At 30.6% G+C, this 20823-nt stretch overlaps 1 protein-coding gene across 1 annotated transcript in view; it reads right to left on the bottom strand.

The window, feature by feature from the left end:
- Positions 1-13427, bottom strand: part of LOC139510979 (proprotein convertase subtilisin/kexin type 6-like) — a 43247-nt gene extending 29820 nt beyond the window's left edge. The window contains exons 1-12 of the mRNA XM_071297540.1: positions 13329-13427; positions 12866-12909; positions 12546-12564; positions 10585-10697; positions 9673-9758; positions 7197-7249; positions 5650-5779; positions 4600-4700; positions 3640-3740; positions 2272-2384; positions 1314-1431; positions 350-624 (exon numbers count right to left, since the gene is read on the bottom strand). Coding sequence (XP_071153641.1) covers positions 350-624; positions 1314-1431; positions 2272-2384; positions 3640-3740; positions 4600-4700; positions 5650-5779; positions 7197-7249; positions 9673-9758; positions 10585-10697; positions 12546-12564; positions 12866-12909; positions 13329-13427 — 1252 coding nt within the window. The remainder of the gene's footprint in view (positions 1-349; positions 625-1313; positions 1432-2271; positions 2385-3639; positions 3741-4599; positions 4701-5649; positions 5780-7196; positions 7250-9672; positions 9759-10584; positions 10698-12545; positions 12565-12865; positions 12910-13328) is intronic.
- Positions 13428-20823: the final 7396 nt, after the last annotated feature.

A 20823-nucleotide genomic window follows, 5' to 3' on the forward strand; every position in this document is an offset into this window, starting at 1 on the left:
AAAATAAAGAATGCAAAGTGTGGCTACTATGTTTACTTTAAAAAAAAAAAATTTTTATGATCAAACCCATGAATTTGAAAACATGTAATATCTAAAACATAGAAACCAAGTTTAAAAATTTTAACGCAAGACGCATGTTTCTTCTACAACAGTGTCATAAGTGAACTATTAATTGAAATAATAAATAATAATGAAAAAAAGATAGTTACGAGCGTTGTAGAACACAACATTGTGAAATGTTTTGTTGAATATAGCCAAGTTTGTTAATTTATAATTATGACCATATCAATAATAATTCATGTCTACACAGAAGTGATATTTCTTATTTCAAGTATTACAATAAACCTACCAAGACTTTTACCGAACACAGCTGTGGGTTCTAATGTCCAGTATCCAATTGGATTTTCTCCCCATAGTTGAACAGTTAAGACAGTTATGTCCATTTCAGTAGTAGGATCAAGACCTCTGCCAGGAAGAATTGTAGATTTTGTGCCATGTGGAGATACAAGAACCCATTTTATCTGTCCCGCATGTCTATGGTTTACTTTTAATGATACTTCGACATGTTCTATATAAGAAACAGAGCATTGAGTGACTTGAACCACGATGGAGTCACGAGTTAGTCTAAAATACAAAAAAATGAAGTTACGCTATTTGTAATGTATTATCTTTAATAGAAAAATTATATATACATATATTTCAAATAAATGTATGTTTTGAACATACTAGAACAAGTACTTGTTTGTTATCGTTATCAAAATACTTTCATTAAACATTGATTAAATAACCTAAAAATGATTAAGAATTACTGAGAAAGAATAGTTTTTAAGTTTAATTTCTTTTCAAGTTTCACTTCTTTTAAGATCAGAATGTAGCACATGTTATAAGTAAAATAACTTGCCTAGATATATATGACTTGGATGAGTCGTTTGATTGTAAATATCATTTATCATTTACCCGTAGGGAATAATTGAAAACTATATCACCATCATAACAGTAGTGGAAAAAAGAAAAAAATACAAAAATACTGAAGTCCGAGGAAAATTTAAAAGAGGAAAGACCCTAACCAAATGGTAAAATCAAAAGCTCAGACAAATCAATCGAATTGATAAAAACTGTCATATTCCTGACTTGGTATAGGCATTTTCTAATGTAGAAAATTGTGAATTAAACCTGGTTTTAAAGCTAGCTAAACCTCGAAATTTCGACTGAAAATAATTATTTTATGTGAAATATTGGTATATCATCTCGACTTACTACTGTTGCTATTATTTAGATATGATTTAACTCTAACCATATTTTAATTTATTTACCGCTTGTTATACGTAGTTATTGATCTACAGCTTTCTTTTCTTGGAACGTTTTTCCAAGTTTTGCTCCTTTCGACTAGATTCCCGATATCAAGTAATCCAAATCCAAAGTATGATGATACTGAAATTGTAAGTGTTTGACCAAATAAATCATATGCTACAACTAAAATCTGGATTGATTGGTGTTTGATAAACGTCCAGAGGCACATATAAATTCAAACACATTGGAAAGTGGGTTCTTCACATAAGGACTTCTTGAAAAAGAATAACATTTTGAGTCTTTTTTGAAATGCTACTTATGGAAAGCGACTGATTTTTCCTTTTTAGGAGTACAAATTTGATATTAACTGTTGGAATATCAATTTGATATTATTTTTTTCTCTCTAGACATACAATAGATACGTTGTTAAAAATTAGATACAGTCGACATACTTAAATGATATAGTTTACAGCAACGCATTTTTTAATCAAATAATATCACACTAAACGTGTCTTGAAACAAATATATTCCGTCATAGTTATAATGAAATTTTCCGGTATTTGACTCAGATAGAATTATAAAAAAAGTCGGTTTTCTGATTTATGTTTGGTTAACGTTTTTTTTTAAATTTCGTAACACACAGTTAAATTTGGAAAGTGGAAAGGGATTGATAGAAGTTGCAAAACTTGTTTTCCAATCCACTATAAATAAAAATATTTAAACTAAAGTTAAATTTGGTAGATTATTTTCTGTTGTGAGTACCCGTATGTACAATCCTTTATATAGTTATAGATTGTATGATTTCAACAAATGGTATTCGTGAAAAACAAATATACATAATATGGAGTTTTCGCTTGACAACACCTGTTCAAATGTGTATTCATTTTCAATATAAAATATTTATTAAAATGTTGTTTTTTTATTTCAATTTTCATCTTTTATTCAACTGTATATTTATAATTTGTATTTTCAAATATTTACCCTTGATGTTTGCAGCATTCGTAAAGAACTTTGATTGATATGCTTGACCTTGGAGATCACTTCTTGACGTCTGTACCAGTAGATGCATAATATCTCGATAAGTTAAAGCTGGACTGAGAAAAAGAAATACAATCAATACAATGAAATGCAACAAACCATTATGTATACAGAATAAAACCAATTTCTCTATTTATCATTATATTTTGTTATATATTCTAGCATAATAATATATATTTATCTACAAGGTGTTTTTTTCTTTTTAATAATGTTTATGTGGGTTGTGAAAATAGGGTTTAGTTTAATTTTGTTTTGTAATGATAGAGAGGCGAAAGATACCAAAGGGACATATTGAATAGTACCAACATTGATTTACGTTTTCTTTATTTTATGGTAATTTATGGATTGTAATGCTGATAAGATATAAACAGGGCAAACGGCATTTTCGAAAGTTAACATTTCAAAACCAAGTATGAATATATTGTGTAAGTCAACAAACGTTCTTTATAAAAAAATATATTATCTTATGTCAGCAGCTAAATTAGAATACACAATGAAAGGAATGTAATGCAACTCCAAATAATCATGACTAGTTTGGTACAAAGTAAACTTTCAAAAGTGAAAAGTGTGAAAGGGGGGATTTTTACGTTCTTACGTTTTCATTAATACTTGTTGATGTACATATTTCGTTACGGTTAATAAAACTTTTTCACCAGGCGGCTCAATATGATTTAATTTGAAGCGATATGTTCTATTTGTGGTTTAACGTTTTTATCAGAAAAGATAAAGGATAAAATCTGTTAAATACAATTTAAAGTTCGGTCATTAATCAAAATTGAAATGAACCATACTATGAAAATAATGAGATAACATTGTGTTGATGAATTCAGAACTTATGCAATTAGATTGTAGATGAAAGACCTGAATAGTCATTATTTTATTGAAATTCAATGCATCGTAGAGTTAAGAGTTATGAAACAATCTGAAACTTATGATTGTCATCTTTTACAATATAATGAAATAAACATGGACATAATCCCATTCTTAGCAACTGTATACAACCCCTATAATAAGTCGACGAAGAAATGCTTATGCAGCAAATGTAAAAGACATATGTTAACTTTGTAAATGTCTTTTCCATGAATTTAAACGTAGAACAGACATGCTATAAGTAACCAATACTTAATATATATCATTATTCTTCTCGGATGTACATGTACTCATTCATAAGTTATGTCTGCATTATGTATTTATTAACGATATATTGTATTTGCATATATTGTACTGATGATTATGTAATTACTTAATCATAATGGCACTTATCTGTTGCATGTATATTTTGCATTGACAACTTGTCAATTTTCCACTTACTTGGCACTTAAAGCAAGAGCTACAGCACCGGATACCATTGGTGCTGCAGCAGAGTTCTGGTTAAAATTTGTGGTATTTCTGTTTCCAATATATTTGGTTTCCTATCGAATAAACATTTATTAATAATGATATGTGTTTATCAAATGAATTAAACTGTACAAATAGACATGTATATGCCAGTTAAAGGTTTCACTAAAGTCAAAATATAGGATACTTCATAAACATCTAAACTTTGCCTGTATATATCAACCTATAATGGATAAAGTCCTAAACTATCAGAACATACTCAACATAATATACACACTGTGTAAATTGTAAATAAACTTGAAATTGTTATGTTGGGATGGAACCGGTTCTTGAAATGAACACTTAATTTCCAAAAAAATCTTGAAGCCTGCGAAACGACGTAATTTGCTTTCAATTGATATGAACAAATAATACATGTAAAGCAGGGCAAGCTCATGTTATTTCTTAAGAAAATGTATTGTTTTTCGAGTTTCAGTTAATTTCATGTATCTAGGTGAACGAATATCGAAAGTCCAATACCAAAATTGGACAAATATGCAATAAAAACATATGTATGTGACAAATCAACATGAGCTTGCCCTGAATTACATGTAACATTATTCGTGAACTCTTATTAGTGACGTAAATAAAATTTATGGAGTGCTATTGGGTTTATGCTGCAATCAGCAATCTTATTTGAAAAATAACATGTATACATATAAGTTGTTGCCTTATTTGTAAGTGTTTAAAATAAGTCTACTGTTAAAATTCATATGGAGTGAGCGGTTAGATAAACGATACAGTTTTCGTAACAGTTCCATTTGGAAGTCTTTTTGAGTCCACTATAAATGCCGACTTCTGCAAAAACAAAAGTCATTAATTTGAATATATAAGTAAATTAAAAAATATATACATATTTTTGTGTCACAGCCTTCTAAGAATAAGCATACAAACCACTTGATATGAATTAGCGCCCGCTTTTGCAGTAAAGGCTGCAACCATCATAGCACTACAAGCTTCGCCGTTTGGAAGTTTTTGAAGATTGTGCTGAATCCCTTAAAAGAAAAATATGAAATATAAAACCTTATTATTGTCACATTATCAGTTTTTTACACGAACTTTTTGACGCAATTTTACGAAAAATGAGACGAAACACATTTGATTTTCATTTGATTTCCTGACAGTTTTATGTAAACCGTTTAAGAAAAGGTATAACTACCAAGGGGTTGGAATTAACTATGATTTGTTTTTTAATGAAAAAAACCTTTAAATTCAAATTTGGAGATTTGATGTTTTTAAGACAAGTTTATTGTGGTATGGTTGTCTTTCGCCATTTTGGATTGTAAAAATCAAAGAGCGTAAGGTCAATATTTTCAATCAAGTTAGCAAAATTTGATGTAGGATTGCAAATAACTAATGACATTATACAATTATCACCTTCAAATATTTTTACAAGTGTAGATCATTTTTAGTTAATTTATGATGTTTTTAAATTGGGATTTTAGGGGAGGTAACTCTAAACGGGTGCATGTTCTTAAGGAATCTACATGGAATTTTCCTATTCTGTATTTAAGCTGGAAAAAACGTATGTTGACCCTATCTTTTCTTTTGATATTTCCAACGCATTTCCAAAAATCTATCTTTACGTATTTTATTTTATAATTCTATCATTTAGGCTAGTTTCTAATCTTATGGTGTTATTTTTTTCCTTGTATAATCCATACAAAATGTGTCCTTTGTCCTAACCTATAGCCTGTGCGGTGACACATAATGTTATTAATGTTTTAAACATATGTCAATATATACTACATTTTGTCAAAGTATGAACAAATCCTATCATTTTTAATTTAAGCTTCCATACAACCTTAAGTAAGTTTATCGGTGATTTTATGTGCTCTCGTCATGTATATTTTATATAATAAGAGAGACAAATGCATTATTTTTTAGATATATTTTAGGTTTACAATTAAAAAACTAATATTAGTAACAATAATCAGTGAGTACCTGCTACAGAAATCACGTATCTATTAGTAACCAGTCTGTCATAAGAACAACTATCACGAAAGACATCGGTTTCTTCTCCACCACTATTTCCAGTAGCAAACACATAAACAGATCCAAGACGACCTCTTCCCTGGTGATATAAAAATACAATACATAATATATATCCAGTTTAATGCTAGATAACAATTTGCAAGCAAGAACCAAAGCTCATAAAGACGGCAATAAACTCAGGACTTCGAATCGGGAATTTTCGGAGAGCCGACAACCTTGCTACGGAAGTCTGCAATGAGACTATTACTTATGTAATGATATACGAGTTTATATTGTGTATAGGGCCATTCAATATATGCCTGTTTCTTATGCAAATGAATCGGGGTTTTTTAATACAATTTAAAGATAAGAAGATTTGGTATAAATACAAATGAAACGACAATCAGCCTCAGTTTATGGTAGATCATGTGGGATTTTTTTTATCCGAGCGATCGTTCTAATCATGTTGCAAAACACTTTTTGTATTTTAGGATAATTATACCTTGTATCATTCAATTAAGAAAAACATTCCTAAAACTTGAAAAGATTGAATTTTGGGATATTTCAAGAAAATAAGGCACATGAGTCCCGAATGTGAAAATGGAATTAGACTATTTACCGGGTTTGTAATAAAAATAAGCAACACAACGGGTGCCACATGTGGAGCAGGATCTGCCTACTTGAGCACATGAGATCATCCCCAGTTATGGTGAGGCTCTGGTTGCTTAGTTTTAGTTATCTATGTTGTGTGTTGTGAACTTTTATTTGTCTGTTTGTTTTTTTTCTTTTTTTAGCCATGGCGTTGTCAGTTTATTTTCGATTTACGAGGTTGACTGTCCCTCTGGTATCTTTTGGAAATATTCATTGTATGTATCAGACACTTCATTGTACTTTCTGTAACAAGTCTAATGTGTCTCAAAAAATGTCAGTAAATTAGATAAACGGATGTTGGATTTTTTTGTCAATTTCATAAGGATGAACCATCTGCATGATATGATTCACCAAGAAGGGATTACTTGGTTTACTATGAATGAATAAATGAGAAGTGTGGACTGCATATAACAACTAAATAAAGATGTCCAATAGATATACACATAATTTCAGTTTGTACCTTATTCAAGATAGACTAACAGATCTTTTATGTTATATATCGTATATTGTAATATTCCGAGCGTAGAAGAAAAGGTAAAGATACCAAAATATGGTACTCAAAGTCCTTGGTCAAAATCAAGCTGACAATGTAATGGTAAAAACCTACAGAAAGACTAAAATTGTATACAAAGCACCCTATAAAAAACCTAAGACTGAGGAACAGAAACCAAACCATTAACCGATGGTGATCTCATGTGCTCGGGAATCATAAGCACTCATCTTAATTGTCATGTAGCTACATTGTACAACCCCGTTTATAAGAATAATTCGAAAGCTCACATTCCAGGAAAAGATGATGTTTAGTTAGATAGTTAATGATAAAAATATAACAATAATATTTTACTGTTATGTTTAAATATAATTACATAAGTTGTTCCGTATTCCAGAGCACTCTTTTGATTTAGAGCAGAGGATATGTCTTCGTTCCAGTATGGAAGTTAGCAAAGCTACAACTGTAAACATCTATAACATCACTACGATGTCTAAGTGCAGCTGCATTGAAACTTTCAAATACCGCTGATGATGCTATTGTAATATCTACAAAAAGAAACAAAATGATTTTTTGATTTATTATTAACAAAATTGTCAAAAAAATTATTATGGACTCTGAACTGTTAATTGTTGTTATTTTCATATCTTCTAGTAAAACGAAGGAAACTGAAGAACTCAAGAATGATCAGAATGCTCAAATTTCATAAATGTATCACAGAATATTTCTTTTTAGTGAAACTTTTATCATGATTTGAATAATTTTCACTGTAAATAAACTTATCACATATACCAGGCTTATAATTTTGTACGTCAGACGCTAGATTCGTCTTAAAAGAGGGGTTGAAGATACCAGAGGGTCATTGCAACTTATAAGTCGAAAAACAATTGACAACTTCATGGCTCAAAAAAAAAAAAGACAAACAGACCAAAAAGTACATGATAACCGAACATAGAAAAATTATGAGAGAGCAACACAAAATTCCACCCAAAACTGGGGTTAATCTCAGGTGCTCCGGAAGGGTAAGCAGATCCTGCCCCACATCTGACACCTGAAATGTTGTTAATGTTAGTACAAACCCGGAAATCAGTCGGTTGATCGCAAACGGGATTGTAGTTACGACATACGGAAAATATTCGGTATCATCTGTGAAACGGATATTCGTAACAGTCAACGAATTCATGAAGGAGTCCGGAAAATTAACGAAGGGGTGATTTCAGCTTCATAATTTGGAACTCTTGGAATTATAGCTATCGATTGAGCAGCAACCCTCTATCAAAGAAATCATGATAGGAAATAAAAGCCCGGGAAAAAAGTATCAATTTGTAGATATATAATCCATATGCAGGTCCTGCTGGAATGTTGTTACATAAAGCTGAAATTATCTCTCATGTCGAAAAGTTATGTCTTCAGACAGTCAATTTCTAGATGTTAGTTAAGATATGAGACAGACTTATCTTTTGTATCCTTTATCTCTAGTTCGATGGGATAGATTCGTTCAACATAGTTATCAAATGTTGAATTATCTAGTGAGATAACATCATCTTAAAGCGGTAAGTAAAGTTAGAGAATACTGCAAGCTTCTTGTCTTTCGTCTTAAGAAATTCCTGTATATAAATAAACTCATCATAGATACCAGGATTGAATTTTGTATTTGCGCCAGGCGCGCGTTTCGTCTACAAAAGACTCTTTAGTGAAGCTCGATTCCAAAAAGTTAAAACGGCCAAATAAAGTACGTATAGAAGTTCAATTCATTATAACGATTTTGTAAATAAACCAATTATTCCTACTGAAGTAAATGTTTTATTGTGTTTTTTCCGCTTTTCATATATTTATATTGTTATATAACGATACTAAAAAACGTTCAAATGTAGGACATCATCTGCCTTAACAAAGTAACACCCAAAATATAACAAATCAAAATAATTGGAAAAGAAAATAGACAAACTAAAAAATTACAGATTGAAAAGACAATAATCGATGAGACAGACATCCTGTTTGTTTGCATGTAGAATATAGTTAAAATACTTATTTATGTCGGAACTCATCTAGTATTATCATGGATAAACTAAAAATGCAATGATGAACAATGAAAATACGTGCGAGTTGGAACCCTAGGCTTTCATTTGAAACTCGTTTTGAGAGGATAAAAGAGAAGACAATATCGAAAGTTAAAAGTTATCTTAACAGTGATATGTTGATCCTTAGAAACATTATCAACAGTAGGAACAATAATCTGACGTCCGTAAGTAAGTTTGGTAAGGGCCTTTTTTGGTCTCAATTATAAAGTTCAATGTTACAAGATAAAAAAATGTTTTAGATAACTTAAAAATATGTGATAAAGGTAAATAGAACTATCACTGTCAAAGTTTTATTCTAAAGCTTAGATTGTTACATTCCAAATAGGTCAATATAAAAGATTTTTGCGACATTTGTCAAAATCTGCCAGATTTCAGCCACATTTAGGACCAGGAGAGCACAGGCGTCGACAAACTAAATATTCAAGCAGGACATATAAAATATCATTATAAACATCATGTTCAAAGATCTTTTTGTCGACGTATGCTATGCGTTTTTCTGTCCAATAACCAATATAAATGGAAATTTCCCATTTTCATTGATTTTTTGTAGAAAATCAAAATGAGTACTATTTGTGACGTCATGAATAGAACGCAGGAACGTAAATTTTCAACAAATAGGCTTATTCCCTATGTAGTCAATGTATAAACTATAATTCATTGTGATATTGGTCAATAAATTCTAATTTGAAATTTAAGCTAAAAAGGGAGCTATTTTAAGGTCTCACCGAACCTACTTCTTGGTTAAAAGTTGAAGAAAAAAGAAAAACTTGCCAGCAATTTCAGCTCCAAATGCAATTCCAACTATACCAAGTCTATTTTGTTTCGCTGCCACAATACCGGCTACTCTTGTACCATGTCTTGAAAAAAAGGAAGTAAGAAGTGTTAATTATTCTAAAAAGTATTCTTTACAATGCGGTAAATAAATGATCTATTCAAAATAATCATTTTAAAACCAAAAAAAATTATTGCAAATAACGGTTGCATATGAAATATGTTTATTTGAGGTAACAATAGTTGTTCAATTCTCATAAATCGAGTGAGAAGACATTTCAAAGTAAAAAAAAAAACAAAAACAAAAAAACTGCCGGAACTGTGTGAACTCGAAAAATTGCAAAACCGGGTCGGACGATATGGGAAAATTTTACTTCATCAAACGTAAAGTATAAATATCAAATATGGCAAGTTTGATGTACAAAATATTCTTGTTTTTGTAATTTGTCATGCTTCTCTGTCCTAGATTTTCTCCCATTTATTTGTATTGTAGTCCTGTCATGTAATGTTGTCATTCTAATGTTATAATTAGCATTGCCATCAAAACGGGAGGTTTTGGTATGCCACAAAACTAGATTCAACCCACCATTTTTTTAAATGCCCTGTACCAAGTCAGAAAAATGGCCATTGTTTTATTATAGTTCGTTTCTTTTGCTGGTACATTTTAATGTTGTGTTTCTGTTGTGTCGTAGTTCTCTTATATTTGATGCGTTTCCGTCAGTTTTTAGTTTGAATTTCGAACAGCGGTATACTACTGTTGTCTTTTTTTAATGAAAATCTGAGGTTTACTGAAATTTCATTAGAAATTGGAATGTACATCTGGAAAAACTTATTATTAAAGAACTGAACCAATTCAAGACTACGTGAGTTGCATATTTGTTGATCAGTTCAGACTGCAGATTTTTGGCTTACTTAAGTGATTCTTGTTTTCTACGCTGTATGATGTTGTAAGCAGAATTCCATCTTTGTTGAGGTTGTCTATTGTAACCATATCGCCACCTTTGTTGATTTTGTCTGTTCTGCTCCTTTAAGATGATAACCATTATAAATTTATGAAATTTCAATATATATGCACTACCATAGAAGGGTACGACACAGATTAAGTGTATGCAAAATGCGAACATTAACCTATTGCCGAAATTATTTGAAAACAGAATTTTGATTCAGATACATTTGTTATAATACTTAGAGAGTTATAGATGATGTTCTTTCACTAAATAATTCAAAAGTTGGTGACTATGTTGAACTCATCCATCCCATCGAACTAGATATAAAGGATACTACGGATACAGTTAGGTTGGTCTCTTATCTTGACTTACATCTAGAAATTGACAATGAAGGTCGGTTGAAAACAAAACTTTACGACAAAAGAGATGATTTCATCTTTCCAATTGTGCACTTTCCATTTCTAAGTAGCGACATTCCAGCAGCACCTGCATACGGGGTATATATCTCCCAATTGATACAATATTCCCGTGCTTGCATTTCCTATCATGATTTTCTTGATAAAGAGTTGCTGCTCACAAGGAAGCTATTAAACCAAGAGTTCCAAATGGTGAATTTGAAATCATCCCTTCGTAAATTTTACGGACGCAATCACGAGTTGGTTGACCGTTTTGGAATAACCGTTTCACAAACGATATCAGATATGTTCCTTACGTCGTAACTACAATCCCTTTCCCTTACATGAATGTGACCTACCGAATCAGACTATTTACCGAATTTGTTATCCCATAAGCAACACGACGGGTGCCACATGTGGTGCAGGATCTGCTTACCCTTCCGGAGCACCTGAGATCAACCCTAGTTTTTTGTGGGGTTCGTCTTGCTTATTCTTTAATTTTCTATGTTGTGTCATGTGTACTATTGTTTGTCTGTTTGTCTTTTTTTCATTTTTAGCCATGGCGTTGTCAGTTTATATTCGATTTATGAGTTTGACTGTCCCTCTGGTATCTTTCGTCCCTCTTTTACAAAAACCCTTTTAATCCCATGGTGATGTAGCGTAAATCATGCTTACTATGAATAATCAGATTCTTTGGCTTGGCTTAAAAAGGGACCAAATCAGAGGCATGGAATCTAATCCCGGTACTTAAACATTATCTTGGTGCATTTTATCAAATTTGAAATTATATATCAGTTTTTAGATTAACTATGTAATTATTTATAACAGCTATAGATTTCGTACTATACATGGCTTTGTCTATAATTCACTAATATGATGACTACTTATGTGTCATGGCGACCGTAAGTATTCATAAATGGTGACACCACCGAAGAAGAGTAAGGCAGAAAACTACGTACAAATCACTGTAATTTTACTTCCAATAATGAACGATTATAATAACCGATGTTTTAACTCTGAAAAAGTGTGTGTTCTCGAACAAATACAGTTCATATTTCTTTCAAACTGGGCAAATAGATAGAAACGAAAAAAATCCTGTTATGGTAATACACAACAAACTTTTTAAAAGACTGTTATGAGTTGATAGTATATATATATGTGAAAAAGCAGGAATAAAATGAAGGTTTGGTGTTGTTGTTTTCGCGAAACAAGCCTTACAAAATTTAAAGGGAAATGTACTATCTACATTTGTCATAAATTTTACACCTAACATAAGCATGCATTAAAAAAAATGAAACAATAACAAGGACTTGATAAGATAACCAAATGTGACTTTACACAGTAAAATTCAATATATATCTTTATCTTTAACATTTTTGAAAGTAAACACAATTGTTGCGTTAAATATCAATAGGAAAAATTTGTATTAAACCTTGTAAAATCTGTATGGGGACGAAAGTGTTATAAAACTAATAAGACATTACAAGTTTATAAACAAATTCAGGTTCTTTGATAAAGTTAGTGTTCTTACCAATATCAACTGGTCTGCCCTGAAAATAAATTGATATAAAGAGTGAATGTTTTGTTTTATTTGAAGTCACAAATGTCTCATGCCATTGCCTAGTTAAATTTACTGTATTTTGCCTATCGTTTATCATGGTATAAATAGAGACCTTTTGACACACATGTTCAATATGAGTCAATGATATTCATCTTATTTCAAGTGATTAAATGTTTTATATATCTTGATAATTGTAAGTCAACAAAAGACAACAATGTCACGAAGCTTGTTATTTTGTTTCTAACAGATAAAATTGCATTTTTTACTTAGATATATAAGTGTTGACCTACCAATATGTCACTGACTGTCTTTTTCCATAATCCAAATTTCTATTCTAGAAAATAAATATAAAGATATAGGAAGTTGTGATATGAGTGCCAATAAAAGAACTCTCCACCCAAGTCACAATTTATAAACGTTAACCATTATAGGTCAAGGTACGGTCTTCAACACGGAGCATTTGCTCACACCGCACAGCAAGTTATAAAGGGTTCCATGAGCACCTGAGATCATCCACAGTTTTGATTGGACTCGTGTTGCTCAGTATTAAGTTTTATATGTATTGTTTTGTGTATTAATGTATTTCTGTTGGTCTTTTTTTATTAGCCGTGTCTTCTCTAGTCAAAACCTTTCAAAATCGGATCTCATATATATAGTGATTATACTCTATATTCATGATTAAAAAACTTTCATGAATAAGAAACGCAGCATGATTGTTCTTTGATTAGACAGAAAATTAGAGTATGCACTTACAATGTTTAGGTCTGTGTGGTCCTGAACGCCTTTGTCAACAACACCTACTGTCACTCCAGAACCATTTACACAACTTCTCCATGCTGGCAATACATTCATGTCATATCCATTTCTCCAATTATTTTTCTGTCGATAACAATTTATTTAAATCATGTACTAAGTGGTCATTCATTTATCAGAGATTGTAGAGATTTTTAACTTGAAAAGTTATATAAAAAACACACATGCTTGTTTTAAGATAACCTGGGAACAGTTTGTTCCTGAGATATCATATACGCTAGCTTTATCATTGCAATACACTCAATCAATTATACTTAGGGTGTTTTTAATCCAAAGACTAATAACTTGACTCCGAGATTTATAAAATAAGAGAGTACCATGAACTTTACAAAGATATATGATTTATTAAATAAAATAAAATCGTATAGATTTAGTTTGTAACATTGTAGCGTAAAGTGCCGTTTTATCATTTATACGACAATAATAGTTACCAAAGGTACCATGCTTATAATTTAATACGCCAGACGCGCGTTTGGTCTACACAAGACTCATCAGTGACGCTCAGATCAAAATAGTTATAACGCCAAACAAGAGATTAAAAAGTTTGCTTAAATGAAATGTTGACTACTTTCCTGTCCTATTAATTTTCGAAAAAACAGAATTGTGAAAAATTTATTTTCAATTTTTGAATCTGAAAGAAAAACTTTAACCACAAAAGTTCGGTAGAAATCGTCTAGTTGCGATGAACAAGTTAAATCAATGATGCTACACTTAAATTGTCAAATGATGTCGATTTGAAAGAAGATAGCTTGTACAATATTTATTAAATTTAATCATTTTATATTAACATCATAAGATAATAACTTATTGTCATATATTTATTTATACCAATTGTCTCTATTATGATATAAATATAACTTTAATCTCTCAAATGAATATCTTTTGTGCTCTGTTTGAAAAAAAAGGTTTGTATGTTTGACGATAAAAAAATGACAAAATAGCATTGCTTAAACTTATCGATGCCGACCTAAAATTAACCTTAAACAGTATGTGAGTTGTCATATAAACAATTCACCAATATAAATTTATCATTTTCTTATTTGTTTACTTACAAGATACCACAATCTGTTCAATTCTGGATCGTCAATTCCTATGCTACATGTCGCACATTCCGTAAACTTGAAAAGAAAGTGTAAAAGTTTTAATGCCTAGAAAAAAGAAAAATCATTAAAATACTGGACTTAGAGGAAATCTAATCGGAAAGTTCATAATCACATGGCAAAATCAAATAACAAAACACATCAAAAACGAATGGACAAGAACTGTCATATTCCTGACTTGGTACAGGCATTTTCAAAGGTAGAAAATGGTGGATTAAACCTGGTTTTATAGCACTAACCTTCTCACTTTGATGACAGTCTCATATAATTCCGGTATATTTACAATGATGCGTGAACTAAAGACATAATAAATAAAATAGTCAAAATATGGATACAGCAGTCATCATTGTGTAACAATTTTAAAAGGAACAATTTAACAGAGCACAAAAAAATCTATCTACAAACACATTCATTGATTCGCGTTTCTGACGTCAGAAAATTTTATAAATGGATGAATTGAAATGAAAAAATCATCAACATAATAAGAGCGATACAAATCAAATTTGCATTTAATTGCGTAACATACATGTAAAGGCTTATCAATTTTAGTCTTAGGAATATGTAACATCACAAAAAAACTGAACTCCGACAAAAATTCAAAACGGAAAGTCCCAAATCAAATGGCAAAATCAAATATTAAAACACAACAATTGAATAGACTTTTATGAAATTGTTTTATAGATAGGTCCGTGAAAGAAGCTAATCTGAACAATGCCGGGGTTATAGTACCTATCTTATTTTGTATCATACTTCATCCAACAAGGTTTTTTTTATCAAATTGTTATATGATATGACGCATTGCTTAATGAAAGTATTTTTGAAATTTGATATCGAGTCATATTGAGCATAAAACAACTTATATTTTGCTCACACGTCTTAACTTAGACCAGAAGATGGAAATTTTGAACAACGAACATTCTTATAGAGGAACACAATGATCAACAAAGTATTTTGTATTAACTATAATGACAAAGTTGAATTTCATTTGAACATTTGTATAATATATAGTTTTTGGTGGGTTTCGTATTGCTTAGTCTTTGGTTTTCTATGTTGCGTCTTTTGTACAATTATTTGTCTGTTTTTTCTTTGTCTATTTTAGCAGTGGCATTATCTTTATTTTCTATCTAGGAGTTTGAATGTCCCTCATGTATCTTTCGCCCCTTTTTTAATGTATTTTTTCATTTCATTTTTAGTTGTATTTTCCAATACTCTCGTTATTTCTTTCGTATATTTGTCTTTGTTAATAGTATGGCATTACTATTTATTCCTAGCATTTATCATAGTTCTTGCGCAAATCAATCATTAACGATCCGATGTCGATTAAATGTGTTTCTTTTCTAAATTCAGTAACCTCTCATATCTATTTAAATGAAACTGCTTCAGTTCTTTTACAACATTGGAGTTCAAATAATCGGGTTTGAATGTCCCTGATGAGCTTAAATCCAGAAAATCGCGTCGGACGCATACTATGTATAACGCGTAGTTTTCATATTGTGTAGATAGGCGTCGAGCTAAGAAAATGTACACAAACGTGTATCGATAGTTGACTTTGTATTCTCCTTTTTTATGCATTATATTTGATAATATCTTACCCAAAGAAACTTGGAGACCCTAAAAAGAATATTGGCAGTATATTATAATAAATTAATAATATGAGGAAGAGTGTCTGTAACTTGTTTTTTTTTAATTAGTAGGAATTCAAGCATAAAGGTATCAGTATATACAAGAGCCTTTTAAGAACGTAGTTTTCATTTTTTAAGTATTGTTTTGTATTGTGAATTTCCTTTCACAATACTACTAACTAACCAAAAATAACATTATTCTGGATCCGCGTTACTGCGTGAAAACGAATTAGAAAACACTCGTGATTCTAACAGCCTAAGAATAGATATGTGCACATTTTAGTTTATTGTTATTTATAATTAATCTAAGTTGGAACATTGTTTTGATTGATTTATGGATTGTTGGGGTTAAATGCAATCTGCAGCACTGTTTAATATATTATGAAATATATTATGTGACTTACCATATAAAAACAACTCCAATGAACTGTGTGCACTTCATCGTTGAAAGAAAGAACAGTATCTGGAAAACAGGAACATTAATATGCACTGGGTTTATTTGTTTTACTTTTATAATAAGCTTCGGCCAACGTAACAGCGCAAGTGCGAGGGAGTAACCGTGATAAAAGAATGTAAACACACGTGCTCATGAAGGTAAATAAAATAAAACAGATTATTAAAGAACGAATTAATACAACAAATCATGAATCAACTCTCATGGAATAGTTTGATTAACAAATGGGAACGTTTTTTTGATTCGAGCGTCACTGATGAGTCTTTTTTTTAGACGAAACGCGCGTCTAGCGTATGTATAAAATTTTGATCCTGGTATCTATGATGAGTATATACGCATAGAAAATGTATGGCTCTTTATGTTTTGCTTTCCACGTGCTCAGTTCTATTGTTTATTAAAATCCCATTTTGATGACTTTCGACAACAAACTGGAAATTTAATAAGACTGCAAACAACAACCACTGAATGAAATAGTATGTGTGGATAATACGTTATAGATGTGTAATAAATATTAAAAAAAAAAGTGCATGCAAGACTTAGTACAGTACATATTGGTTCAATAATTTCGATAACAATAAAATTTCAAGAAACTAGTCTTATATGACTTGACCTAGCTCCACACTTAAATCATGATCGAAATCAACATATTCCTAAGCTGGTCCGCTAGATTTAGGGCTTCGAGTAAGAATAAAAGAAAATTAAGGTATGATTTTCAGGAAAACGAACAAATTCATTGCATTATGATAATCAGGACACGACAATACATTCATGTGTCGTGAAGTTTAAAAAAGAATCCACCATGAACTAAATGTGGCTAAGCGAAAAATACAAAGTCATGATATTAAGTTCTTTTTTTAATTGAAAGGGTAACATGTTCTACAAATTAGAAAATAACTAACAGAATCCTAGATTGTGGAAAACATACCTCATTATAAAGTTAGATATATAGTATCAAGGACGGAAAAGATGTATTGGCATGTTCTCGAAGAAACACATGTAGAGGATGATAGAATGTGATGCAATGTATGCTTAATAGTAAGATGATTTCAATTATGTATTACAACATGTACAAGTGATATTCAAAAAGTGAAGTAAATTATTAGTCAATGATAAACGTACTTACTTGTCAGCAAACAATTTTGATATAAATATCAGAGTTACTGATTTTGTATCTATATATAAGTGTTTTGGGAATAAACCCACGTATATAAGCTGTAAATACTTCAAATTTATTAAGTTATCACGTGTTCTTAAGGGGAGTCAACACAACAGTTTTTGATATGATATGATGATGATACAGATAAAGTCTTCCAAATTCATTTAATAAAAAATGAAAAATATGTTACCTCGACTTTTTTTTGAAGAAAAATGAGTATTAAAAGTTTTTTTTGGTGAGAATTCTGTTGAAATATTTGTACAAGATTTGCAAAAAAAGGATGTTTTTGTTGTTCAAACTGGTTTTATTGATATTGAAGAATCCTAGGTACTATATGTTCATAGAATTTGTACCACGTGGCTTCAGTTCTTTTAATAACGTCTGCCATCAAATTATAAATTCAGAAAGAGAAACAATATTGCAAAAACCAATAAATGAAATTGTTTCCTAATAAAACGACATTAGGTTCATTGTGTACATTACTGAAAATGTTTAATTTATATCTACTTTTTTTATATTTCAAAAAATGCACTTGATACAATTGCATAACTTAACTAACAGCATATATATATATTGTTTATTTGTATGTTCAATTAATAAATAAAAATACGTTTATTAAAAATTATGCATCAAATATATGAAATGAATTTGACCTGAATATTTTATTTAATTCATCATCCTTTTTTTCATTATCTTACAAGTTTTCAGAAGAGGAGTTACTAGTTGAAAGAAAAAGGAAGTAAGTAGGATAAACACGTTTCAAGACGTTCAATAATATGCCCTTGTATGAAGTAGGTACACTTCAGATAAGTAATTCCTGGTATAAACCGGACCTTGACATAAATGACGAAAATATGTTGTCATATATATTCTTCAAGCTATTATTTGCTGGAAATGTAGTTTCAGAGAAAATGACTAAATGTGATTTCCCATCAGAGGTTAATTGGATTCATACTCGGGCGTCACTGATTAGTTTTTTGTAGACGAAACGTGTCTGTAGTACACAATTATAATTATTGTTATCTGTGGTGAGTTTGATTACAACCACTGGGTCCATACAACTGTTGGTTGAGGTTTACTTCACCATGTGATCACCATCCCAGTAGTTAGCACTTGTATATTGACATAAATAAGCATTAAATGGTCAAAATTATGGATTAATTTTTTCAACATTTTTTAATCAAGGGTCACGGATGAGTCTTTTAATGACTAAACGTGCGTCTCGAGAACAAAATTTTAATTACGGGTATCTATGATTAGTTAATATGCCACCATGACGTCATGTTTGCCGACCACACAACTTTGGATGCTAATTTTCATGATAATTATATTGACTTCATAGAAAGATTAAGGTTAAGAGCATATATCTCTACTAATCAATTAGATTGCAATTTATGAATTGTTAAGAAACTATGGTTCAAATTCAAATTTTTTATGTTTTTACGTTTTGTCTTAACAAAAGGTAGTAAACACAACTGTTTACCAAAAGCAGTTTAGTGCATACACACCATACTACTTCAACATTAAAACCAAACAAGCATAATATTGCCAGGATATAATTGTGATATGTACGCATATAGAATCATAATGTTTCGTTTCTTCAAATCTTATAAAACTATAAGAGGACGATTTACCGTGGATCACTAAGGCATTAGGCATCGGAGCCATAATTATAGACTTTAACTATTTTTCGTTACTGAAACATTTTTTTAAATGTCAATATCAAAATAAATAAATGCCATATTAAAACAAACTGCCAAGCTTTATAAAAAATCCAATACTAAATAATCTTTGTTCCATTCTTGGTTGACAATCAATATTGAGTACAACAGCAAAATACTAAGGTGTCGAAATACAGATTTTGCTGGAGATTGACTTAGCTAAACGTGACTTTTACATTCTCATTATGTAAAATTCACATATTGAATTGTAGGCTGTCTTCATTTCTGCTTAGTGGAAAGTGAAGTTTCCACAGAAGCCAACATTGTCAGTTTCATCCGCTTTTGAAGCAATCCAAAATTCTTGAAAAGTTTTAACATCTAAGATTGTATCAAAACCAGGATTGAAGTCGTGAACTGCGGAGGCAATACTTGGGATATCTTTACTGGCGGGACCATTATGATACACATTTTTGAAATCTGAATACAGATAGTACTAGTATATAATAAGAATTTATGGTATGGCCAAATAATTAACGTATTGTCTTGTCTCCTCTGGAGACAGTACTGATAAGTTATTTCGGAACATGTTAATTTATAAACCCAAAATTGTGATGGAATCTGACCAAAGAAATGAAAATCTGGCCAAATTGTTTTTTTGGCGTTATTGCACTTAGATAGATTTGTTGCCTTGATTAGTCTTCTTAATCGTTTAAGATTTGAACATCGGGACACAACTGTTGCCTTAATTTACGTGTCAAAGGGGAAATAGATATAACTTTTTTTATAAATCTGTTTTAATCACAAGATTAATTTGTTTTTATAAAAAATAACTTTTTTATAAATCTGTTTTAATCACAAGATTGTAAACGATTTGAAATAAAAAGTATGAATTTAATACTAGTTTATAATCTAAATCTAACATTCTTGTACAACATCACTTCCTTCAACACTTTAAAATGTATTTAGAGAGAAGTATTACCTACTCAAGCTTTCATTCACTTTGTAATTAATCCAATATACGAAACGACGTCCTTATGTTTGACGTATGAAAACTTCAGAAATCTAATTCCTGGTAAAAATGGGATACAAGAGACCGTATACAAGAGGGGCAAAAGATACCAAAGGAACAGTAAAACTCATATATATCGAAAATAAACTGACAACGCCATGGTTTAAAAAGAAAAAGACAAACAGACAAATAGTAGTACAGAAGACATAACATAGAAAAATTAAAGACTAAGCAACACGAACCGCATCAAAAGTGGGGATGATCTCAGATGTTATAGCTTTAGCTTTCATATTACGTATTTGCAAATTGGGTTAATAATTCGTACTACTTTTTAATAGGTTGTGGTCACCCAAAGATGTGATGCTGAAAACACGAATATAACTGTGTACTCGGTATTTTATAAATAAAACCAAATGAGCAAAATTTTTAAAAA

This window comes from Mytilus edulis, chromosome 2 (genome assembly GCF_963676685.1).
Source record: "Mytilus edulis chromosome 2, xbMytEdul2.2, whole genome shotgun sequence".
Lineage (NCBI taxonomy): Eukaryota > Metazoa > Mollusca > Bivalvia > Mytilida > Mytilidae > Mytilus > Mytilus edulis.